Source organism: Nycticebus coucang, chromosome 24 (assembly GCF_027406575.1).
Source record: "Nycticebus coucang isolate mNycCou1 chromosome 24, mNycCou1.pri, whole genome shotgun sequence".
NCBI classification, from domain to species: Eukaryota; Metazoa; Chordata; class Mammalia; order Primates; family Lorisidae; genus Nycticebus; species Nycticebus coucang.
The window spans coordinates 12,557,838-12,583,794 of record NC_069803.1 but is presented as its reverse complement, the minus strand read 5'-3'; the positions used below and the strand labels follow the sequence as shown (position 1 = coordinate 12,583,794).

General features: G+C 41.9%; 1 protein-coding gene across 1 annotated transcript; it reads right to left on the bottom strand.

The window, feature by feature from the left end:
• Window positions 1-4,184: 4,184 nt before the first annotated feature.
• Window positions 4,185-24,135, bottom strand: SARAF (store-operated calcium entry associated regulatory factor). Its single transcript, XM_053578345.1, has 6 exons — window positions 23,864-24,135; window positions 15,945-16,123; window positions 10,819-11,236; window positions 8,865-9,006; window positions 7,837-7,991; window positions 4,185-4,982 (listed from the first exon to the last, which is right to left on the bottom strand). The coding sequence occupies exons 1-6, from the start codon at window positions 23,964-23,966 to the stop codon at window positions 4,957-4,959; spliced, it is 1,023 nt and encodes a 340-aa protein (XP_053434320.1). The 5' UTR covers window positions 23,967-24,135; the 3' UTR covers window positions 4,185-4,956.
• Window positions 24,136-25,957: the final 1,822 nt, after the last annotated feature.

Sequence of the window (25,957 nt, the reverse complement as noted above, 5' to 3'; positions counted from 1 at the left end):
TCCCCCTCAGCCGAGTGCCCTCTCCTCACTCGTGTGTCTCAGAGTCAGCGCTGACCAGTCGTGGCTCAGGCACTGTGCACTCCCCTTGAGAAATCACCCAAGGATCCGAACTCCTGAGGGACAGGCCCCCAGACCCCAAGTGAGAGTGGGGGGGAGTGCTGAGAGCTCAGCGGGGAAGCTAGAGCTTCATTCAGTTTTATGCCTGGCCGTATTGATGCACAGGGAGGGCTGCTGCACCGCACCGCAGAGAAGTGCCGCTGAGGCATGACTCCCCCTTAGCCGGGTGCCCTCTCCTCACTCGCATGCCTCAGAGTCAACGCTGACCAGTTGCAGCTTGGGGACTGTCCACTCCCCTTGAGAAATCACCCAAGAATCCGAACTCCTGGGGGACAGGCCTCCAGACCTCAGTGAGTGGGAGGGGAGTGTTGGGGGTTCAGGGTTGCCAGCAAAGGATTTTTAGTTTTATACAGTTTTGTGCCTGGCAGGAGAACGCCATGGCACCCTAGTAGGGGAGGTAGGTCCAGTTTTTAGAAGGTCTCTCCCGTGGAGTGTAGTGGGAGGGCCTTTAATTTCTGCCCATATGTTTAATTGTGGGGCTCTTGAGCTGGTCTCATGGGGGAGGGGGACTCCCGTCCGCTTGGTGGTGGATTTTATACCTTTTGTTTGCGTCCTTGTGATCACAGCTTGCCTCAGCGGTGTTGATGTGCGTTCTTCAAACTTCTCTCTTGGTGCGGCTCAAATCCATCAGGATACTTACTAAATTCCTGTCCCTTAACTCTCCTTCTGGACGGGAGCCTCTGTTGAAAGCTGGCTTCAGTCCACCATCTTGTCTCTCCCCCCACAGGCAGAATTTCTTCCAGGAAACTTTATAGTTCTGTTCCTAGACCTTTCAACTGATTAGATCAGACCCACCCAGACCAACAAGGCTAATCTCTTCTAAAAGTCAACTGATTATAGATGACCACATCTACAAACCACCTTCTTTTGTGTGTTAACCCAGCCTAATGGACACACAAAACTGACTGCTTCACCTGCAAAATCTAAAATGCTGAGAGTGGAACTAAGCAATGTGTTTTCAAAGCTCTCCTTCAAGTCTGAGAACCACTGGATTAGAGGCCAAACCAGGAGAAATAGATGTTGGGAGTCAACCATAATCTTTTATTACAATTAGCCAGTTAGTATCTGTTGTTGGCAATTCAAGAATCTTAAGAGATTCACCATTTTTATGAGGTTTTTAGTAGCAAACAAAAAAAGATGACTATTATTGAGCAGAAAAGGACATTATTAACATATAGTAACATACGTATAAATAGCTCACCCATTTGATGGATGGGAAGGCTAGAAATCCCCGGCTTGGGAAGCAGCAGGTTTTCTTTTTTTTTTTTTATTGTTGGGGATTCATTGAGGGTACAATAAGCCAGGTTACACTGATTGCAATTGTTAGGTAAAGTCCCTCTTGCAATCATGTCTTGCCCCCATAAAGTGTGACACACACCAAGGCCCCAGGGAAGCAGCAGGTTTTCAGGCATGAGTATCCAAGCACAAAACCACAGCCGCCATCCAGTTAGGATGTCTCCCTAGGAACCACATCAGACACTCACCAATGCCTCTGCTAAATCTGAATACATCCTCACTGCTGAGAATAACCTCTAATCGCCCTAAAGTCCTTGTGTCACTCCCTCCAAAGACCTGAAGGAAAACATCTAACTGACAGAAGTCCCCTGACCATGCCTCGCTGTAAGGGACCAGAAGTAGGAATATTCTGTGCCCCTAAGAAACACAGAGTGGTGAGAAAGATAATTGCAATGCAACACGGTAAGTGCAACAGAATTGTGTGCAATGTGTATGGAAGAACCACAGATAAACTTAAGCCAGTCTTGGTGAGAGAGTAAAAGATAGTACTACTAAGTCTCAATAGGGACCAAGACAGGGGTTGCTGCCAAGGGAAACTGGGGTACCTCAGTGGGAACTTTCCTTTAAATGATACCAGAGAAGGGTGAGGTCTAGAAGAACAGGTCTTCTCAAGGAGACCACAAGGATACACCTGTAGGGTCCTGTCCATGGTGACTCAGCTCTTGGGAATTTGTAAACTTAACTTCCAGGAACTTGGAAATTTCTACTTCTGTGGGGGCTGGAATAGTATCTCCTGCTTGATTCAAACTGACGGATGAAAAAGGTACTTCATGGGTTGGAACTTTTAGACTAGAGATAAAAAAGGAAAGACCAAGCCAGTCGGGGAGTGCAGCCACTTAGAATTCTATGCCGTAAGCTCCTGGCCGGTGAATAACACCCTTCCTCTTATAAACATGGTATTTGGGTGCTCTTTCTCCCCCTTGGGCCTCGTCTTCCTACAACATTGGAGGAGAGGGGTCTGAACAGAAGAGATCAAGGAGCTTCAGAGAGAAGCCTGCTTGAAAGTACAGCAACACCCCTAATTGGTTAAAACACCAGAAACCTCCTCCTAACATCCAAAAGGTTCTACTGGACTCTCATGTGAATAAAACCACAAAGCTTGCTCGGCGCCCGTAGCACAGTGGTTACAGCAATGGCCCCATACACAAGAGGCTGGCAGGCTCGAACCCAGCCCAGGCCTGCTAAAACAACAATAGCAACTACAACAAAAAGGCAGCTGGGTGTTGTGGCGGGCACCTGTAGTTCCAGCTACTTGGGAGGCTGAGGCAAGAGTTTGAGCTTGAGCTCAAGAGTTTGTGGTGCTGTCACCACAGCACTCTACTGAGGGAGACATAGTAAGACTCTGTCTTAAAAAAAACCACAAAGCTTATCTTCCATTCACTTTCACCTCTCCTTTGTCCTTTGCACACCTTCCCAACCAGGCACTCCAAGCTCCCACTGAGGTTTCCCTTGGCAGCAGCCTCTATCTTGGTCCCAAATGAGACTTAGTAATACTGCCTTTTACTCTCTGAGTCTTAGATTTGGGGAGGTGAGCCATGGGAATCTTTCCTTTAAATGACAAAGAAGTGAAAATACATCACTTCTTTGTGATAAAAGAAGTTGAAAAAGGAACACTCTGGGTGAGTAGAGGAATCAAGACCTACATTTTGCCTCTTTTTTTCCCTTCCCTCCAGCCTCTGAAAGAGCCTCAAAGTATACCACCACAGGGCTCCCCACAGGAGTCTAAAAGCCACCAATTTAATCAACTGTCTTTATATTAAGATCCCAAAGATTTGTAGTATGATATTCAAAAGTAGAAATACTCACGCCTTTAATCTAAACACTTTGGGAGACCAAAGCAGGATTGCCTGAGGCCAGGAATTCAAGCCTAAGCAACACAGTAACCCAGTCTTTACAACCAAGTCTCTACAAAAAATAAAAAAAATTAGCTGGGCACAGTGGCACATGCCTGTAGTCCCAGCTACTCTGGAGGCTGAGGTAGGAGGATCACTTGAGCCCAGAAGTTTAAGGTTCCTGTGAGCTATGGTGATGTCACTGCACTCTAGCCTAGGCAACAGAGCAAAAAAAGAGACAGAGAATTCTGAACATGGCGTTTTAAGAATATCCAATTCAGTATGCAAATCACTATCACGGCCCCATCTACAACAGCTTCAAATTTTACTTCGCTCTGCAAGAAAACATACTTAATACAAGATCATCAACTCCTACAGCAAATAATAGTCAAACTCAAAACAGTAAGCAAAGGGGAAAAGACATTAAGCTGGATTCTTTTTTATATCCTATTACTAAGGACAAATGGGGTAAAGATTTAGAGGAACATACCTTAAGAAAAACCCTTTCCTCTGTAATATAAATCAGAATTTCTACTAAGTTTTATTGATGAATAAAGAATAGCTCTATCCATAATACCCCTGCAACTACCCCTAAGTCACATTTTAAAGTCTCATCAAGGTTTGATTTGTTTTAAATTGATTCCTAAAATGTAAAAATAAGACTCTTTGGATATAGCTCTTATCCAAGAGTAACCAAGCAATCTCTGATGGGTTGGGAGGCTTTGAGATTTAATTATTTTTTTATAAAGTGAACTTTTAGCAAGGTTTCCATAGCATTCCTAAATCACTTTTTGAAAACTTTCACCAAATGACTAAGATATGATTACAAAATATTGTCCAGGAACAATTTCTGCACAAACTCCTTTCCTTTGAGAAAAAGAACAAAAGAAAGTAACACCACATTACGTTGAGGCTAACAGAAGAATGAGACTAACCTCATTTGTTTTTATATATTGTCATTTTAATTTAAAATTGAAACAGACTGTTATAACAATGTTTGAGATTCCACAGAGAACTGCATGCTTTTGCGATTACAAGACCTTTATTGAAGCATTTGAACTTTACCTCTTATGAACTGGAGAAATATGGAGATTTCAAGCATTTTTGTCACCTCACAATTATTCATAACGACCTTCTAGATACTTATTTTCTACCTTTTCCTAAGAAAGGTAATTCTTACCAGAAGGCTACCACCACTGAAGGGACTCAAAGTTCTAGAGCTCAAAAGAGGTCACAACACACAAATAGCATAATTAATAGTCCAAAGCTTGGTTTAAATGTTTAAAGAACAGCAAACACCAAGTAATGTAATACCAAATAGAATATTATCATCTCTAGGAGATAATAACTCATCAACCACAACCTATCTAAGACTGAATTTTCTGTGCTGTTTCCATAACGCCTTCATTCTTAAAGCTTCCTACAAGGTTTTAGAAATTAAATAATATATTTTCAGTATCCAGACTAAACATCACTTTCCAAAACTGCAATGTACACCTGCGTGTTACACTAACACACAATACAGAAGTACTTTGTCACATATCAACACTTGGCTTCAAATAATAGTATACAAAAAGCTATGTGGGACAAAAGACCACAGGACTTTTGAAGATCCTCTTTCACCAGATGGTAGCAGGCAGCACTTTTTCTAAAGAGAAAATGATGAAAGATCAGAAATTTTGCGTTCAATGTTTGACTTCATTTTTCTACTTTAGCGTCTTCTGGTACCACCATATCCTAGAATGAGAATAAAATTTGTATTACTTTTTTAAGATGCCTTGGAATTGCTTATAAAATTACAAAAGTAAAACATGTTTACTGTTAGCAAAGGAGTAAGACGAAGGAAGGAGCGAGTGAGCAGCTGGGTGGCACAGAGTTGTGTGTCACAGTGCAGGCCTCCCAGTCACCTCCCCAATCACAGAGCCCAGATTGTGTGTTACAGTGCAGGCCTCCCAGTCACCCCCCCAATCACAGAGCCCAGATTGTGTGTTACAGTGCAGGCCTCCCAGTCACCCCCTCAATCACAGATCCCAGATTGTGTGTTACAGTGCAGGCCTCCCAGTCACCCCCCCCAGTCACAGAGCCCAGATTGTGTGTTACAGTGCAGGCCTCCCAGTCACCCCCCCAATCACAGAGCCCAGATTGTGTGTTACAGTGCAGGCCTCCCAGTCACCCTCCCAGTCACAGAGCCCATGACACTCACCCAGGCTTGCTGGGAATGACCTTTTAGTTAGGTCACCAAAAAAGACAATGGATTCTATGGCACAGGCAATATTCCAAGTCTAAGCCAAAAAGGCAGAGGCCAGTGGAGTGTAAGCCCATGCCCTGATACTTCTCCCAACTCAAGAAGTAAAAAGAGGTAAGGTGGGGAGGGTTATTGGACTTTCAATGCCACCTAGACACCACACACACACACACACACACACACACACACACACACACAAAAGGCGGGCTACAAGAGGGTAAGTCTTCCCATTTGAAAAGTCTCTCAATTGGCTGGGCACCCGTAGCACAGTGGTTACGGCACCACATGCATCAAAGCTGGTGGGTTCAAATCCAGCCCGGGCCAGCTAAACAACAATGACAACTGCAACAAAAAAATAGCCGGGCATTGTGGTGGGCACCTGTAGTCCCAGCTCCTTGGGAGGATGAGGCAAGAGAATCGCTTAAGCCTAGGAGTTTGGGTTACTGTGAGCCATGATGCCACAGCACTCCACCAAGGGCGACATAGTGAGACTGTCTCCAAAAAAAAAAAAGTCTCTTAATTATTTTCAGGTTTCTTTTGCAAGTTTTATTTCTACTAAGAATTTTCTTCCATCGGAGTATGTCTTACCTAGCCATAATTGTATATATTCCTCCCAATCATTACCCCTCTTTTTCTTCCCACAGGTAACCACTATCTTAACATCTAACACCAAAGATTAGTTTTGCTTGTTTAGGAATATGTACTTTGGGCAGCGCCTGTGGTTCACTGGGCAGGGCGCCGGCCCCATATACCAATGGTAGCGGGTTTGAACCTGGCCCCGGCCAAACAGCAACAAAAAAATAGCCAGGCGTTGTGGCGGGCACCTGTAGTCCCAGCTACTCTGGAGGCTGAGGCAAGAGAATCGCCTAAGCCCAGGAGTCTGAGGTTGCTGTGACGCCACAGCACCTACCGAGGGTGATAAAGTGAGACTCTGTCTCTTAAAAAAAAAAAAAAGGAATATGTACTTCATAAACTACAAATGTTATAAGCATTTGCATGTGTTCTTTTGTCCGCTAGATCTATCCATGTTGTTGCACACAACTGCTCGTTTATTTTCATATTGTGCAGTATACCATTTTATGCATTAACTCAGTTTATTCAACTACTTTATTTCTGACAGATACATGGGTCGCTTCCACTTAGAGGCTATTATGAACAGGGATGCTGTGAACATTCTCATGCTTACCTGTCAGTGTACAATTACATGCATTTCTGATTGCTATTTATCTGAGAGTGAAACTGTTAGGTCTTGGGTATGCTTAGGTGGAATTTTGGTAGGAATACCAGTTTTTCAAAGTGAATGTATCATTTTACATACAAGGCAGCACTAAAAGATTTCTACTCTTACATTTTAAAACATATTTAGATGTATTTTTCTTTCAATTTTAAGAATTAATCATTGTTCTACAACTTTCTTCTGAAAAAATACAAATCTATAATAATCCTCAGCAATCTACTGCTACTCATTACCTACCACTTCCCATTTTCTGCTATTTAACTTCATGCTTAACTCCAAACAGTTATTCTGTTTTTTATAATATATGTCTTTGAGGAGGAGGGGTTTGTTTGTTTGTTTGTTTTAGAGACAGCATCTCACTCAGTTGCCCTAGGCTAGAGTGCTGTGGTATTAGCCTATCTCACAGCAACTCCAACTCCTGGGTTCAACCAATCCTCCTGCCTCAGCCTCCCAAACAGCTGGGACTATAGGCATCTGCCACAATGCCCAGTTAATTTTTTTTTTTTTTTCAGTAGAGACAGGGTCTCGCTCTTGCTCAGACTGGTCTTATACTCCTGAACTCAAGGGATCTTCCAGCCTCAGCCTCTCGGAGAGCTAAACTTATAGGTATGAGCCAACAGGCCTGGCCTATGTCTTTGCTTTTGTCAAAATATCCTCTTAGCCGTTGCAGAAAACATTATAATCATTTTGACAATTATTTCAAGCATAGCTCAATACATTTTTTTGAATATTACTAAATTTAAAAAGTTCAAGTTTCTACTTAGAAAATTCTGCGTTAGAGATTAAAGGATCCCTAGAGATCACAGAATTAAACATATTTGGAAACTAGCACCCAGGAAGATTTACGCTGAAACCTTGGCTAAAGTAGAGCTGAGCCTAAATCAAATCTCTGTTTGATTTTTAAAGCATGTTTAGAAGTAGGAGTAAAGAAATAAATCTGAATTATATTTCAATCTCAGTCAACTGTGCTATTAATATTTTTGATAACTATACCAAATAAATCCATGATTATTAAATATATATAATATATATATAATCACCTTCTTAACTTTCCAAACTATTTCTGAGTTACTGCTATGTAAGAGGAATTTCTGTATTTTTGCTCTTACCTGAAGCAGTTCTGGTTTTTGTATCTGAGTTTGCACCTGCTGAGTAGCCATTTGAGCTGCCACGAAGTGGTGAGTAAGCGCGACTATTCCACGTGCTGGAGTAGGGCGGAGGGCAGGCTGGGTAGTACCACGAGTCGGAGAAAGGTGTTGCTGCTCTGTAAAGACAGAAGTGGATTAGGTATTTTTCTTGTTATTATAATTTTTAAACACTTCCTATTTCTAAACTATCAGAAAAAAAAATCTTTATCAAGCATTTTTCTCCTGAATGTTCTGGTGTATCAAGGCTAGCATAATATAAATTATTTCCATGTTATGGTCATTACTGTAGGAGAAAAGTGACAGGGAGTAAATACCCTTTCTTTCTGAATTTGCACTAAAAAAAAAAATCTACCGGCTTGGTGCCTGTAGCTCAGAAGCTAGGGCTCCAGCCACATATACCAGAGCTGATGGGTTCGAATCCAGCCCAGGCCTGCCAAACAACAATGACAACTACAACCAAAAAATTAGCCAGGCGTTGTGGTGGGCGCCTGTAGTCCCAGCTACTTGGGAGGCTGAGGCAAGAGAATCGCCTAAACCCAAGCATTAGAAGTTGCTGTGAGCTGTGAGGCCACAGCACTCTACTGAGGACGACAAAGTGAGACTCTGTCTCAAAAACATAAAAAAGAATCTACCTACCATCTATCTTCCATTCTCCTACCAAGTCAGACAGCTAACTGTTCCCCTAATGTTTTGTTCTTTCCCGTCTTCCCATTTTCTCAGATGCCAAGTAAATAGTCTTTTTCCTATTTCATAATGTCTATGGGGACAACATAGGCAGAGAGAAACACAATGAAAGAAAATAGCATATACAATATTATCAAAGCACATACGGTGCAGCTTCCTCATCCTCAGAGAATCTGATTTAGGGTAAGGTCACCATAATTTATTTCCCTTAGAAAAACCAAATGTAGTCAAATTGTAAGCAGAACAAAGAAACCTCTTCTTTAAAAAATGGATTCAAGAGCAAGGGAGAGCAATGCAAAGCCTACCTATTGCTGCCAAACAAATATCCTAATATTCCTCCAGTTCCCAGGCCAGTCCAGAACCCTGGGCCTGAATTTGCATGTCCTTGTTGTCCTGTGAAAGCACTGCCAAAGCCAGAAGTCGCACCACGGCCAGTATTCTGTGGTCCTTAAAATAAAAATGATATGTTATGTATCCTCACTTAAACATTTCACAGCTTACAAAAGCAAAGATAATATAATGCTTCAATTATTTCATCTGTACTGTACTCATGACTCAATTTATAAACAAGTTGTATTCAAAAAGGTATTTGTAATATATTGGTTTATAACTAAGGAGTGCATTTCTCACAGACATGGAAGAAGGAGGGATATGTAACATTTTGTGACTTGAGGGGAGGAAGAGTCTTCCTAAAAGATTACATCTGTCCTTAAGACCAGCTACTAGAAGAGGATCCCACTTTTCAGTTACTTTTAGCTCCAGAGGAGAGAGCTATACCTGAGTCTGTAAGGGGAAATCCAAGTGGAGGCAGCTAGATATTTACTTGTATCAACTGGGAAGTCAGATTTTTAAAGGACCTAAAAAGTTATCTCCTACTGAAAGGAACTTTTTTCAAATTGATACATAATATACTTACGAAAAGTGTGCAGTCTTATGGCACAATAAATAACTCAGTACATACATACCCTTTCACGTAACCTCCACTCACCTCAACAAACCATTTTTAGCCCTCAGGACAGATACCCACCTACATCACAGATCAGCGAATTTGACTTGCCTCACCACACTTGAGTTTTATGTAAGGATAAAAGGACCATACAGTACGTCCTCTTTTGTGTCTGAAACATCATTATGTCTACTAGGGTCAATCCTACTGCTGGATTTATCCGTAGTCTTTTATTTCCTAACTTGCGTGGTATTGCATTGTGTGAAATCCTCACAATTTGTCCCACTATAATGTTTATGAATATTCTATTTCCAACTTGGGGCTGTTATGAATAGAATTGCTGTGAACATTCTTGTGCATGTCTCTTGGTACATAAGCACCACTTCTCTCAGGTATATACCTAGGAATGGAATTGCTAGTCAGAGTAGGTGTATGTGTAGTTTTAATAGATACTGACAGTTTTCAAAAGTGTTTTACCATTTTAACACCTATCGGCAAAATATGACAATTCTAGTCACTCTACAGTCCTGCCAATCCTTGGCACTCTGTCTTGTTAATAATAGCTTATTATGGTGGTGATCTGGTAGCTAAATAACATCTCATGGCATAAATCTGCACTTCTCTGAAGACAGATGATGCTGAGCACCTTCTCATATTTTTATTTGACCATATGGATATCTTCTTTTATTATAAAGTGGCTGTTCAAGTCCTCTGCATATTTTTAAAAATGAGTCGTCTGCCTTTGCTTAGACTTGTGGGAGTCTATTATATATTCTAGATACAAGTCCAGAATATACATGTATATATAGATATTAGAAATACGCTTTAGAAAAAATTTTCTCCCAGTCTACAGCTTGCCATTTCACTCTCAATAGTGCCTTTTAAGGAAAAGATGTCCTTAATTTAAATAGTCTAATGTATCCAACTTTTCTTTTATAGCTATTTTAGAGATCTTTGCCTAACAAATATTCTCCTGTGTTATTCTAGAAATTTAACTGTTTTACCTTTTACATTGTTATCTATAATACTTAATGAATTAATTTTTACATACAGTGTGATATAGGGGTCAAGGTAAATCCTCATTACCAAAGCTGGTCAAGTTTTCCTGATTAAGATGATCTACAATTTAATCAGGTATCCTTAAAACAGTAATCATAGTATGCTCTTATACAGCAGAAGAGGTCAAAAAAAATAAATAAATGAGATGACCAATCTTTGGTTTCCCAATGCAACCATTTTCTATTTCAAAAATAAGTGGAGGATTCACCTGCTCACATCCACCCCATTTCCTGCCACTGACAAGGGAAACATACCTGTGAATTCAGACTTAAAGCCTGCAGGAGGAGGTCCTGCTGAGTTGGTGAATCTCTGATAATGGTGGGAAAATGGAGGATACTCAGAGTATGGTGGAGGAGAACACTGACCATCGCTAAGGAACAACTTATACACTGCAAAGGCAATACCAAGCAGCACCACGATGGTAATCAGACCGCCCGTGCTGCAGGCATCTGCAGAGTACCACTTGTTGTAATACTCAGAGAAAGCAGCAAAGCCGTGGTGTTTTCCAGACTCTTTAAATTTCTTCAGGCCAAGTTCCGTATAATCTAAATTATACTCCAAGCCACAGGAACCTCTTAGTACATACTGGTCTTCAGAGGATTCATAGCCTTCACAGCTCACCACAGTTTTTCCAAATTTATAGGCAACATCTAAATCAGTCTTACATTCCCACTGTGAAGGAAAATAGAAATAGGTTATTAGGAACAATTTTTTTTTAGTTTAATACATATTATGTGGGCCATATCTGTCATAAAGCTACAAAATGAAACAAGGGAATGAACGATGAACAAAACTTGGGACAACAAGCATTTATGTTGCTGAGGGCAAACTAGAGGCATCAAAGATAATGGTGATATTAGTGTTCTCCTTCTTAAGCTACAAGTGTTTCTTATTATTCTCTATTCTTTACACATATATGTAATATATTCTCTTATACATATTAGGTATTCCATAATTTGTAAAATTTAAGCAAATTTTCAAAATGTTAACTTTTTGCCACTGTTCAAGATGTTTTCTTATTTAAAAATAGAGACTTTTTAAAAAGATGTTAAGGCTCAAAAATCAGCCTCATATATGATAGCTATATACAGCATCAGAGACATTATATAATGTTCAGGGAAAAACCTTCTACACAAATTTTATAAAACCATGGACTAAGTTTCCCAGCCCAATCCTATCTAATCCTCTTACATTTTTTAAAAGTTATTTAGAAAAATGCAAGAAGACTCTATGTTAGGCTCAAAAATTTCCACCTTAAAAAAAATTACAATTTCAGCCAAGCGTGGTGGCTCACACCAATAATCCTAGCACTCTGGAAGGCTAAGGTGGTTGGACTGCCTGAGCTCACAGATACCAGACCTCCATGGCTCTAAAAAACAAAAAAGAAGAAGCTGGGCATCAGCAATTGTCTCCCCAGCTACTTGGAAGGCTGAGGCAAAAGAATCGCTTGAGCCCAACAGTTTGAGGTTGTTGTGAGCAATGACGACATGGTCCTCTACTGATTGCGGAGATTCTGGCAGTGGAAAAAGTGGCAATGAGACAGAGGGAAAAAAAATTACAATTTTAAATCCTATAACTATACTTTGTGCTGAAAATATAGTATGCTTCTTTAACAATAAGATATGAGATATGATTCCATTGGTTTTATTGCCTTTCTGTAAGTTTTTGTACAATTTTCATCTTTCAAAGATACACTATTTTACTTTTTTTATAACAGCTTTAATGACATACAATTCATATATAATTCACCCATTACAATTTCTTTAATATATTCAGAGTTGTGCAACCATCACCACAATGAATTTTAGACTATTTTTATCACCTCCAAAAAGTCTTGTATGCACTGTCACTCCCCAGCCCAACCCCACCCCAGTCAGGCTCCCAGCGCTACCATCCACCTACTTCCTGTCTCTGTGGATTTCCCTATTCTGCACATTTCCTGTGGATGGAATCACACAGCATGGCTTCCTTCACTTAGCATAACAAGATTCATCCAGGTTGGAGCATGTACTAGTATGTCATTTTTTTTTCTAACTAAATAATATTACATCATATGACTATACCACCACACTTGGCTTATCATTCACCAGCAATGGACATTTGAATTGTTTCTACTCTCTGGCTATTATGAAAAATGCTGCTATAAACATTTATATACATATTTTCATGCAGGGGTGGGGAACCTGTGGCCTTCTAATTTCAAGATTATTCTCTTTTAGACACCAAAGAGGCAAGAAAACCTTCATCTTTCTCTGCTGCACCCCTTTTAATAAAAGGATTTGTTCTGCTAAATGTGGATTCAATTAAAAGACCACACTTAAGGACCTAGAAAGCCACATTTCGCCTTAAGGCCACAAGTTGCCCAACCCAGGTAGGGCTCCTGTTAATTCTATGCTAAACTTCTAAAGAAATGTATTTTCCTGACAAAGATGATAAGCATTTTTCCATGTGTTTATCGACCACCTGCATATCTTCTTTGGAGAAATGTCTGTTCAGATGCTTTGCCATTTTTAATTTGGGTATTTGTTTTCATACTGATTTGTAAGTTATTTTATATTCTGGATACAAGTCCCTTCTCTCAGATTCCTCCCATTCCATGGCTTGTCTTTTCACTTTCTTTTTTTTTTTTTTTTAAGAGACAGAGTCTCACTTTATCACCCATGGTAGAGTGTTATGACATCACAGCTCACAGCACCCTCCAGCTCTCAATCTTAAGCAATTCTCTTGCCTCAGCCTCCCGAGTAGCTGGGACTACAGGTGCCAGCCACAAGGCCTGGCTATTCTTTTGTTATTGTTGTTATTGCAGTTTGGCTGGGGCCGGGTTTGAACCCGCCACCCTCAGTATATGGGGCCAGCGCCCTACTCACTGAGCCACCGGCGCCACCCTCTTTTCACTTTCTTGATGATATCTTTTAAAGCCCCAAAGTTCTTAATTTGGATAATAAGCAATTTTTCTTTTTTTGTTGTTACTGTACTACTTTTACTTTAATTATTTATTTATTTTAGAGACAGAGTCTCATTTTGTCACCCTTGGTAGTGTGCCATAGTGTCATAGCTCAAAGCAACCTAAACTCTTGGGCTCAAGAGATCCTCTTACCTCAGGTTTTTTTTTTTGCGCGCGTGTGTGCATGCATGCGTGTGTGTGTGTGTGTGTGTATAAGACAGAATCTATGTCACCCTTGGCAGAGTGCCATAGCATCACTGCTCAAAGCAACCTCAAACTCTTGGGCTTAAGCAATTCTCTTGCCTCAGCCTCCCAAGTAGCTGGAACTACAGGTGCCTGCCACAACACCCAGCTACTTTTTGGTTGTAGTTGTCATTATTATTTGGCAGGCCTGGGCTGGATTGGAACCTGCCAGCTCCGGTGCATGTTTTTCAGAGTCCTAGCTGCTGAGCTACAGGCACAAAGCCTTGTCTCAGGTTCTTTTTTTTTTTTTTTTTAAGCAGAGTCTCAAGCTATCCTCGGCAGAGTGCCATAGTGTCACAGCTCACAGCAACATCAAACTCTAGGGTTTAAGCGATTCTCTTGCCTCAGCCTCCCAAGCAGATGGGCACCCACCACAACACACAGCTATTTTGGAAACAGGGTCTCACTCTGGCTCAGGCTGGTCTAGAATTGCTGAGTTCAAGCAATCCACCCACCTAGGCCTCCCAGAATGCTAGGATTACAGGTGTGATTAAAGTATATAAGTATATTTCACTTTTTAAATAATTTAAAAGTAGAAGTAAGATTTCTGCTTTAGCCTAGAGATTCTGTGATTAAATTCAATAATACTGGGGGGAAAAAATCTTGTGAAGTATCACTATGTCAACATGAACTCTCTCTGAATTGCACAGACGACACATAAAGGTTGTATCAAACAAGAATATCAGTCTGTAATAAACTATGGTACATGTATACCATAGAATACTATTCAGCCATAAAAAAGATGGGAGTTTGAGTGGCGCCTGTGGCTCTGTGAGTAGGGCACCGGTCCCATATACTGAGGGTGGCGGGTTCAAACCCGGCCCCAGCCAAACTGTAACAAAAAATATTTGGGCAGTGTGGCAGGCGCCTGTGGTCCCAGCTACTTGGGAGGCTGAGGCAAGAGAATCGCCTAAGCCCAAGAGCTAGAGGTTGCTGTGAGCTGTGATGCCATGGCACTCCACCAAGGGCAACAAAGTGAGACTCTGTCTCTTTAAAAAAAAAAAAAAAAAAAAGATGGCAGTTTTACATCTTTTGTATTAACCTAGATGGAAATGGAGAACTTTCTCCTTAGTAAAATGTAACAAGAATGGAAAAGCAAGAATCCAATGTATTCAATACTAATATAAAACCAGTAGATGAACAACTACATGCCCACACAAGAGAAAAACACAATTAAATTCAAGTGGGGGAAGAGAGAAAAATGAGGAGGGAGGTTGGTGAGCTCTTGCCTAATGGTTCAGTGTAAGGGTACGTAGCACACCTCCTGGGCAAAGAGCTCAACTACAACTTGGACTTTACCTAGCAAATGCAAACAAATGTAACCCAATTATTTATAACCTCACATTAATCTAAAATTAGTTTAAAAAATTATCACTCAGAAGGGAAATATTATCATCAACACAAGTTTCTCTAAAGCATGTTTGATTATATAACTTGAAGGAGATCCTTCAAGGCAGCATCCTGGAAATAATAAATAAAGCCCCCTGAAAGGCTTCCATTCAAAAGTAACTACCCTCAGTTCTGAAGCAATTTTAAAATCAAGTGACAGAAGCACAATAAAAAAATACATGTACCCATACTATTTGCAATCTGTGATCATTTTTATTTCTTAAAGGTAAGGGGTATTCATTGAAGAATGACAGGAAAATGGGCAGCACCTGTGGTTCAGTGGGTAGGACACCAGCCCCAAATATCGAGGGTGGCAGGTTCGAACCCAGCCCCAGCCAAACTGCAACAAAAAAATAGCCAGGCGTTGTGGCAGGTGCCTGTAGTCCCAGCTACTCTGGAGGCTGAGGCAAGAGAACTGCTAAGCCCAAGAGCTGGAGGTCGCTGTGAGCTGTGACACCATGGCACTCCAGCAAGGGCAACAACGTGAGACTCTGTCTCGAAAAGAAAAGAATGACAGGAAAATGACAACTATAAAAGATCCCTTACTCCATCCTCAAGTATATAAAAAGTTCTGAAAGTTTACTAATGTCTTAGAAGGAAGTCATGGTACAAAAATTACAATGAATATATCTTGGCTTTAAAATCAGCCCATTTCTTTTGGATGATGTTTCTTCCAGAGGAAAACTGAGTTATTTATATATGTTAGGCTTAGCTGAGATCATCTTCTCAAAACACTGAGAAATGTCCCAATAAATAGTTTATTGAGTAAAATTCCACTCAGACTGCCAATGTAGTTGGTATTACCTGTACATCATAACCATCCCATCCTTTGTTCTGACACTGTATGACTTTTGGTGTAGAGGCATCACAACCAGCTGTGCCTCCAACACATTTCAACTGTGGGATCGGATCCAGCCTGCGGGAGGTGGTGTATCGGTCATAGTGGAGGGTAAGAGCTTTCACATCCCGCAACAAAATTCTGTCTGAAACAGTAAGAACGCAGATGAACACAAAGTAAAAAGCCTGTCATAGAAAGATCATCATAATAAAACCCTTGTCACAGGAAATAGCTCAGTGTCTTCCTCGCCTTTTGAGGATGACTAGGAAAGAAAAGATGAATCCATTTCTCAAAGACATCCCAGCAATACTCAGGCCATTTGCACAAAATTCAGATGATCATATCTTTTAAGACCTCTCTTCATTTCAGATAAGATGCTTTTATGTCACAAGTTATACATAATTTTTGCTAAATCAGAAGGACAAAAAGTTAATTAACTTGAAGTGTTGCATGACTGTTAGTAATATTAGAAAAAATATACAGTATGTTTCTGAAGTACATGCCCGTGAACAGGTGAAATGATTAATAAATTCTGACTTACTGTTACAGTGAAATATTTTACAGCAGTTAAAATGACTGAACTAGAATTCATGTATCCAACTAGATAAATGGTAAAAACATTTTAAGCAAAATATAACTTGTAGAATATGTTTAGTATGATAGTTTTACATAAACCTTGAAAAAAGGCTAAACAATACTATATACTGTTGATCTCTACATATGTATTTAATACATAATAACAAAATAAAATGTACTGGAATGATTAAGCACCAAATTCAGAGAGGAGAAGAGAGAGGAGGAGAAGGAAAGCTCTGTCTCTAATGTTTTATTTCTGGGGGTGGGGATTTGTAGCCAATATGGCAAATGTGAAGATTTCGATAAAACCGGGTGGTAACTACATGGATATTCACTGTGTGGTGTGGATTTAAATATTTAAAGTAGTTCACAATTTTAAAAATTGAAACTTGTACAAATTAAAGAATTAAAAATCACATTGACAAAGATTTTAAAAGGAGTCAAACAATGAAATAATGTCTGGCATTCATGTACAAAAATGAATTTCAAAGTGTTATTGGAAAACAGAATTCCTCAGACCTTCTCAAAGCTCGACATTGCTGTGACTCCCCATTCTCTACCCAGAAAAACATCTGGAGATTTATTCTCTAGAGAGGATAAAACTGAAGAGATCTACACTGAGGGTGGTGAGGAGCAATCTAGCACAGATCTAGACATGGATACAAAAACAACAAAGCGGGTGGGGGGATTGTAGGGGGACCACACCTATGGAGCACATTGCAAGTACAAGTTGGTTCTATCATGTGTAGAACACAAATGTCCTAATGCTATAATTGGGGAAATGAGATGAAAGCTATGCTGATTAGTATGATGTAAGCACTCCAATTTGTACAAATAATCAACACACTGAAATGGGCATAAATGTATTTATGATCTATGTACAAAAGACTTAATAAAATAAAATAAAAATAAACTAAAAAAACAACAACAACAAAGCAGGGAGCTGGGAGACTGGATATCTATTCCTTTCCTAATCTAACCAGAAAGAAATACTCAACTGGGTGATGCCTCTGGCTCAGTAAGTAGGGCACCGGCCCCATATACAGAGGGTGGTGGGTTCGTTTGGCCCCGGCCAAACTCCAATAACAAAAAAAAAAAAAAAAATAGATGGGTGTTGTGGTGGGCGCCTAAAGTCCCAGCTACTTGAGAGGCTAAGGCAAGAGAATCACCTAAGCCCAAGAGCTGGAGGTTGCTGTGAGCTGTGATGCCTCAGCACACTACTGAGGGCAACAAAGTAAGACTCAAAAAAAAGAAGAACTACTACTCAATGATACTGACATCCAGAACTCTCCTCAGAAAGAACAACCCTATAGCAAAGTTCAACTTAAAAATCAAAAGTACACACACACTCGGCGCCTGTAGCACAGTGGTTATGGCAACAGCCACGTGCACGGAGGTTGGCGGGTTAGAGCCCAGCCGGGGCCTGCTCAACAACGACAACTGCAAGAAGAAAACAGCCAGATGTTGTGACGGGGGCCTGTAGTCCCAGCTACTTGGGAGGCTGAGGCAAGAGAATCACTTAAGCCCAAGAGTTTGAGGTTGTTGTGAGCTGTGACATCACAGCACTCTATCAAGGGCGACACAGTGAGACTCTGTCTCAAAAAAAAAATCAAAAGTACAGGCTTAGTAAGTGGGTCACCCTATAATCCTAGCATTCTGGGAGGCTGAGGCAGGTGGATTGCTTGAGCTCAGGAGTTCAAGACCAGCCTGAGCAAGATCAAGACCCCATTTCTAGTAAAAATAGAAAATGCCTAGCTAGGCATTACGGCAAGCAGCTGAACCCCAGCTACTTGGGAAGCTGAGGCAAGAGGATCTCTTAAACCCAAGAGACTAAGGATGCGTGAGCTATGATGCCACAGCACTCTATCCAGGGCAACAGAGTAAGACTCTGTCTCAAAAAAAAAAAAAAAAAATCAAATTACAACCACATACTGATAAATTTCCGATGAACTTTTTGATTCCCTACACTTAATCACGAGCAGAGAGCAAAGGACTTAAGTATGAACAAAGACCCCTGCTATGCTTTGAATGTGTCCCTCAAAGTTCTGTATTAGAATCTTAATCCCTAATTCAATAGTGTTTCTTAATCCCTAATTCAACAGTGTTAAGAGATGGAACTTTTAAGGGTGATGAGGCCATGAGGGCTCTGCCCTAATGAATGGATTAATGTCATTACAGTGAATGGATTAACTTCATCACCACAAGAGTAGGTTCCAAGGATGAGTTTGGCTCCACTCTCACTCTCTTACACCTTCTTACCCTTCCACCATGGGAAAACATACCAAGAAAGCCCTTGTCAGATTCTGAACTTGATATTGGACTTCCCAGCTTCCAGAACTATGAGAAATTTCTTTCCTTTAGAAATATCCCAGTCTGTGATACTGTGTTACAGCAACATAAAAAGACAGCCCCTAACATGGAATATAATAAGCAAGACAAAACAACAACAAAGGCAATTTTGGGAAAAACACACTGCAAGGAGAAAAAACTTTGTTTAAAAAAAGCTGGCCAAGTGCAGCGCCTGTGGCTCAGTGGGTAAGGCGCCAGCCCCATATACCAAGAGTGGCATGTTCAAACCCGGCCCTGGCCAAATTGCAACAAAAAAATAGCCCGGCATTGTGGTAGGCACCTGTAGGCTCCCAGCTACTCAGGAGGCTGAGGCAAGAGAATCGCCTAAGCCCAAGAGTTGGAGATTGCTGTGAGCTGTGACGCCACAGCACTCTACCAACGGCAATAAAGTGAGACTGTCTCTACCAAAAAAAAAAAAAAAAAAAAAAAAGCTGGCCAGGCTCAGTGCCTGTAGCTCAGCGGCTAGGGCGCCAGCCACACTTACCAGAGCTGGTGGGTTTGAACCCAGTCCAAGCCTGCCAAACAACAATGACAATTACAACAAAAAAAACAGCCAGGCGTTGCGGTGGGCGCCTGTATTCCCAGCTACTTGGGAGACTGAGGCAAGAGAATCACTTAAGCCGAAGAGTTTGAGGTTGCTGTGAGCTATGATGCCACAGTACTCTGCCCAGGGTGACAGAGTAAGACTCTGTCTCAAAAAAAAAAAAAAAGCTGGCCACAGTGGCTCGCACCTATAATCCCAGCACTCCGGAAGGCCCAGGAAGGAGGATCACTTAAGCTCAAGAGTTTGACACCAGCCTGAGCAAGACTGAGACCCTGTCTCTACTAAAATAGAGTGCATCCTCATCTCTACCACTGTGGTAGGCACCTATAGTCTCAGCTACTGGAAGGCTGAGGCAGGAGGATCACTTGAACCCAGGAGTTTGAGGTTGCTGTGAGTTAGGATGACGCCATGGCACTCAAGACTGGAGCAACAGAATGAGACTTTGTCTCAGAAAACAAAAAAAGGGGCGGAGAAGGGGGCGCCAGGCACTGTCGCTCATGCCTATAATTCCTAGCACTTGGGAAGCCGAGGTGGGTGGACTGCCTGAGCTCACAGGTTCAAGACCTCCCTGAGCCAGAGCAAGACTTCATCTCTAAAAATAGCCAGGTGTTGTGGTGGGCACCTGTAGTCTCAGCTACTTAGGAGGCTGAGGCAACAGAATTGCTTCAGCCCAAGAGTTGGAGGTCGCTGTGAGCTACGACACCAGGTCTACCAAGGGGACAAAGTGAGGCTGTCTCAAAAAAAAAAAAAAAAAACTAGCAGAGTGACTTGCATTAGTAGGCAACCAACTATAACAAATATTACTGAGAATGTTTTAAGAACAATGTACACACAATGTAGTCTCATCACCATAACCCCACAGCAGTGATTTTCATGAGAGGATCTTAGGTGTACAGGGAAAATTTTTAAAGATTCATTAAATTATTTTCAAAAGAAGTTCAAAGCACAGTAAGTACATTCTTTTTACTTTTTTTAATTAATACAATTTAAGCATGCCACACAAGGTTAACTATAGGTTCAAGTGTGCCATGAGATAAAAAAGGTGGAAAACCCCTGCCCTGCCAGCATCTTTTTTTTCTAGAGATCCTTAAGGTCTATGAACAAAAGGCTCATATCCACACCCCACTTCTTACATCAGTCCAAGGACACAAGAACTTCCTTGAACTCCAGACTCATAAATCAAAATCCACTTGCAGATCTCAAAGTTAAGATAAAACCAAACTTCCCCAAAGCTGATTCTTCTGTATTTTTCCAGAGCTTAGGAAATGGGTCAGTCCATGCTTCTAGATACTCAAGCCAAAAGCCTTAGAATCATCCTGGCCTTCTCTCCTTCTCTCACCTCTGCATCTAATCCACCAGGATTATGTCAGTTCCACCTTAAAAACAGGTGAGAAGAGAATCCAGCTACATTCACTAACTCCACTGCTCCTCCCCTGGTCCAAGCAGTCACCAAGCAGTCACCACTCTCAGAACTTAATGCACCAGCTGCCCCCTCACAGCCTCCATGCTTCCCTCCCACACACTTCAATCTTGTTTTCCACAGAGCAGCCTAAATGAGCCTTAAAAATATAAATCATATCAGGGTCATTTACTCTCCTCCCTTCTGATTTTTGATCAATGTCACTTTTTTTTTTTTTCTTTGAGACAGAGCCTCAAGCTGTTGCCCTGGGTAGAGTGCCATGGCATCAGAGTTCACAGCAACCTCCCAACTCCTGGGCTCAAGTGATTCCCTTGTTTCTGCCTCCCAAGTAACTGGGACTACAGACGCCTTCCACAACACCTGGCTATTTTTTGGCTGAAGCCCTCATTGTTGTTTGGCGGGCCCAGGCTGGATTTGAATCTGCCAGCTCAGCTGTATGTGGCTGGCAGCTTAGCCGCTTGAGCCACAGGTGCTGAGCCGATCAATATCACTTTCAACAGAGAGTGACTTCTTTCCTGACCAATGTCTATTTTTTAAGTCCCCACTTCCGCCTGTACTCACTGTCCTCCTGACCCTGTTTTCTTATTGTCCATGCCACTTTTCACCATAGAACATGCTGTTTATGTTATTTAGTTCTCTTAACAGATGTAAATTCCTCAGGGGGAAACAATATTCATTGCTAAATTCTCAACATCCATAAGAATGACAAATATAACCAGGCATGGAGGCTCACACCTATAATCCTAGGACTCTGGGAGACCAAGGCAGGGTGGATTGCTTGAGCTTAGGAGTTCAAGACCAGCCTGAGCAAGAGCAAAACCCTGTCTCTAAAAAAAAAAAAAAAAATGTATACATACACATATATATATATATCTCCAGGTGGTGTTGTCTGAGCTACTCAGGAAGCTGAGGCAAGAGGCTCACTCGAGCCCAAGAGTTTGAGGTTGCTATGAGCTATGATGCCACGACACTCTACCCTGGGTGACAGAGATTCAGTCTCAAAAAAAAAAAAAAGGGACAAATATAAGACAACATTCAATAAAGAATTCTTAGATAATCTCTTTAGAATGGTGTTATTTTTTTTTCCAGACAAATTACTGCTCTGTGTTAAAGACAAAGTGCACCCAAAATCCAACAAAAGATAAATTAGGGAGTGATTATTGCTTTTACTAAAAGTCTTGATAAAAGATATCCCAACAAAGTACCTTCATAAAATAATTCCTCAAAGTATACTTAGAGTGAAGCAGAGTTCATATAAATCAATTGGGTTTACTCTGCAAAACTTCTTGGTGCTTTTTGTTCCAGAACAATAGTTTCATACTGTAGACAAACTAAGGGCCACCAGGAAGTGGTTTACCATTAATTTACATTTGGTTCTTTACTTTTTTTAGTTCTCCTGACTCCTCAGCTATAAACTTTTTGTTTTGTTTTGTTTTTCATTTAAGAATTGAGGGTCCACCCTTTCCTTCCTTCCCTGTCTGCTCTCCCTTTTCCCCACCCCAAGACATTCTAAAAAAAAAAAACAAAAAGAGAATTGAGGGTCCAACTAATTTATGTTTCAGTCCACCATGTTTAAAACTCTAATTTTAATCAAGTCTCTCATTTATATACAACTTTCTGAAAATAAATAAGAAGAAATATACAGACATTTAAATACAACTTGGTTTTTTATTTACTGGCAATAAAACATACCAAATGGGCGTTCAAAGTGACGTGCTTGCAAACAGCACCTTCTTGCTCATTTCAGCATTTACCCATAAAACAAAATATTATAGAAATAAACCTGTTGCTTAAATTTTAAAAGATAAGCACTTCCAGTCATCAAATCACCAACGCAATGTTGGTATGCCTTCTATATCTTAACAGTTTCACTCTCCAAACCAAAAGTGATATCATTTTTAGTGGTTGAGAAATCATTTTTTACATAATCCCAATTTAACAGTATGCATAATTTATTAAATGGGAAAGTCAAAATCTGTATGTGTAAGTACAATATATATGTATTGATTGCACAGACTATTATTGATCCCATAAAAATTCTTTAGACAAATTTTGATAACATACAGATACATAATAGAACAGCTCCCCTAGAAGTACTTACGTATCATTACCCCAAAAATAAATAAGACAAAAAAAAAATTTTTTTTGAGACAGAGTCTCACTATGTCACCCTTGGTAGAATGCCATGGCGTCACAGCTCACAGCAAGCTCTAACGCTTGGGTTTAAGCGATTCTCGGGCTTCGGCCTCCAAAGTAGCTGGGACTACAGGCGCCCCACAACGCCCGGCTATTTTGCTGTTGTTGCAATTGTCATTGCTGTTTAGCAGGCCCGGGCCGAATTCGAACCCTTCTGTCTCGGTGTGCCCGCGCCATAACCACCGAGCTATGGGAGCCGAGCCCAGAATTATTTTTTTAATTCTTGTACACGGTGAAAACCAATAGAAAAGCTGGTGAAACGCTATGTACTTCACTGGAATGCCCATAATAAGAAGCGAAGCTCTGCTCACAAAAACAGTACCACCAATGATCCTGCTAACCAACCTAGGTTTGCAGCCCTGTCCGGTAAGTGACTCAGAAATTGCTGGTGGCATGGCAACTTCCAGCCATAGCAACAGGCAGCCATGACAACAGTCGGCGACAATGACATCAGACAGCCATGATAACAAAGCAAGATGCACAGGTGAGGGCTGAGCTTTGCAGCCACACTCAGAGATGAGAGCGGAAGACCCACAAAGAAGGTGGGCAAATTCTGGGAGTCCAGGCAAGGGAGAAAGGGAATGGTAAGAACCCAGTCGCGCCCCGCCCACTCCGAACCATCCTCGTAGGATGCCAGGGAAGAGCGAAGGAGCCAAGCCGAGCACAGATGAATACCAGAGGACAGAAATGGGGAACTAGTGCAAAAAGACTCCGGGAGAGCGGACAGAAACAGTGGCCTGCTTCGACCGAAAGAGGCAAAAAAGGCGAGTGAGGTGCCCGAGGACCCCGACAGCACTCACCAGGGTCGTTCCAGCCCAAGGCTGGGCCCGCAATCAGCGGAAGCAAAAGCAGGCCGAGGCGGAGACAGCGCCGGGACGCTCCCAGCCCGCCGGCCGCGGCCATGGCGCTGGGTGAAGATGGCGCGCGGCTGTCAGACGCCGACGGGCCGCAGGCGGGCTGCGGAAGTGCGCTGCGCACTGACGCCGGCAGCTCAGGTAGCAGCCAGGTGACCGTCTGACTGCAGGGCCGCAGCCGCAGCAGGTCTGTGCGCCAACCTGACGTCACTGACGCTACGTTGCGCCGGGGCCGTGAGTGGCTGCTGCGGGCCCCGCCTATGCAGCATGAGCGGCTGGGGGCCAGGCCAGGGTTGGGGCGGGCGATGTGGGCGGGTCCAATGGCCAGACGACGCCAAGCCTGTGGGCGGGGCCGAAGGCGGGGCGAAGGCCTGTTGTGTCTGGACTATGATTCAGGAAGGTTCTCTGCGTAAAGTGCTGTGATATATAAAATGTGATTTGAGCGGTTGAAATCATCCTTAGCGAACTCTAAGAAACGTTGTCAAGTCATATACATTCTAAACCTCAACAACTTTCTCAAGGGAAGTTACTGTGCTTTATTCAACTTTGTGTTCAGCCCCTAGCATACCGTCTGGCACTTAATCAGTATTCTATTACTGTTTGCTAAATACAGAGAAGATTCAGGTGAAAGGTAGTATGGGAATATATTATATTGTCTCAGCTAACAATATGTACATAGTTCCTTGCACGTGGAGACCGTAAGAATGTACAAAATGTCAGGTGGAGAAAATCTTGCCTGAATAAAGAATCAGCCAAAGAAAACAGCTCTCTAAGCTTGGAGGTCTGACAGGACTGGGTTTCTTTCTTTCACTCAATTCTACAAATACATGTTGAATACCTAATACGCACCCAGCAATGTTTTAGGCACGGAAGATGCAGACAAGGTCCCTACACTCATGGAGCTTGTATTGAAGTAGAATAAGACTATAAAAATAAAACAAAAATAATAGGTAGTGGTAAGTGCATCAATGAATATGTAACAGAGTCATAAAATAATAGACGTAAATGTAACGTTAGGGAGGGCCTTGCCGAGGAAGTGATTTTGAAGCTTGGAACCTGAAAGATAAGAACCAACCATACAAAATCAGGGGAGTAGTCTTCACAGGTTGGGGGACAGTGGATCCAAAGCTATGTTTTGAAAAGCAGTCGTTCAGTCAGATCCTTCAGATTAAGAGCTCAGTCCCAAGCTTTCTCCCAGTTCAGACATCAATTACAAATCCCAGCTTGTGACCTGTGCTTCTGACCAACCAGCAGTAAACCAGGGTCCCATGACCTCCCTAATTGAGTTTAATAATTTGCTAGGGTAGTCCATAGAACTCAGGGAAAGAGTTAACTTACAAGTGTATTGCAAAGGGTAGAGATGAACAGCCAGACGACAAAATAGATAAGGAAAAGATAGGGGGAAAACCATGCAGATGAAGCTTTCTGCCGTCTCTGAGTGTACACTCTCCCAGTACATCCATGCATTCAGCAGTCTGGAAGTCCATGACATCTTTTTGTCCAAGATGTAGAGACAGAGTCTCACATTATGGCCCTCTGTAGAGTGCCGTAGCCTCACACAGGTCACAGCAACCTCCAACTCCTGGGCTTAAGCGATTCTCTTGCCTCAGCCTCCCGAGCAGCTGGGACTACAGGCGCCCGCCACAACGCCCGGCTATTTTTTGGTTGCAGTTTGGCCGGGGCCAGGTTTGAACCCGCCACCCTCGGTATATGGGGCTGGCGCCTTACCGACTGAGCCACAGGCGCCACCCTGTCCAAGAGTTTTGATCAAGCTTAACATCTAGCCATTCTCTCCCAACTTTCTTTCTTTCTTTTTTTTTTTTTTTTCGTAGAGAGAGACTCTCACTTTATCGCCTTCGGTAGAGTACCATGGCGTCACACAGCTCACAACAACCTCGAACTCCTGGGCTTAGGCGATTCTCTTGCCTCAGCCTCCAGGAGTAGCTGAGAAAACAGGCGCCCGCCACAAGGCCCGGCTATTATTTGTTGCAGTTTGGCCGGGGCCGGGTTTGAACCCGCCACCCTCGGTATATGTGGCCG

Excerpts from the sequence above, each read along its gene's own strand:
- SARAF (XM_053578345.1), bottom strand. The coding sequence starts at position 23,966 with ATGGCCGCGGCCGGCGGGCTGGGAGCGTCCCGGCGCTGTCTCCGCCTC. Across the intron at positions 16,124-23,863 it reads CTTGGGCTGGAACGACCCTG|ACAGAATTTTGTTGCGGGAT; the intron begins GTGAGTGCTGTC and ends TTACTGTTTCAG. Across the intron at positions 7,992-8,864 it reads TATTTGTTTGGCAGCAATAG|AGCAGCAACACCTTTCTCCG; the intron begins GTAGGCTTTGCA and ends CTGTCTTTACAG.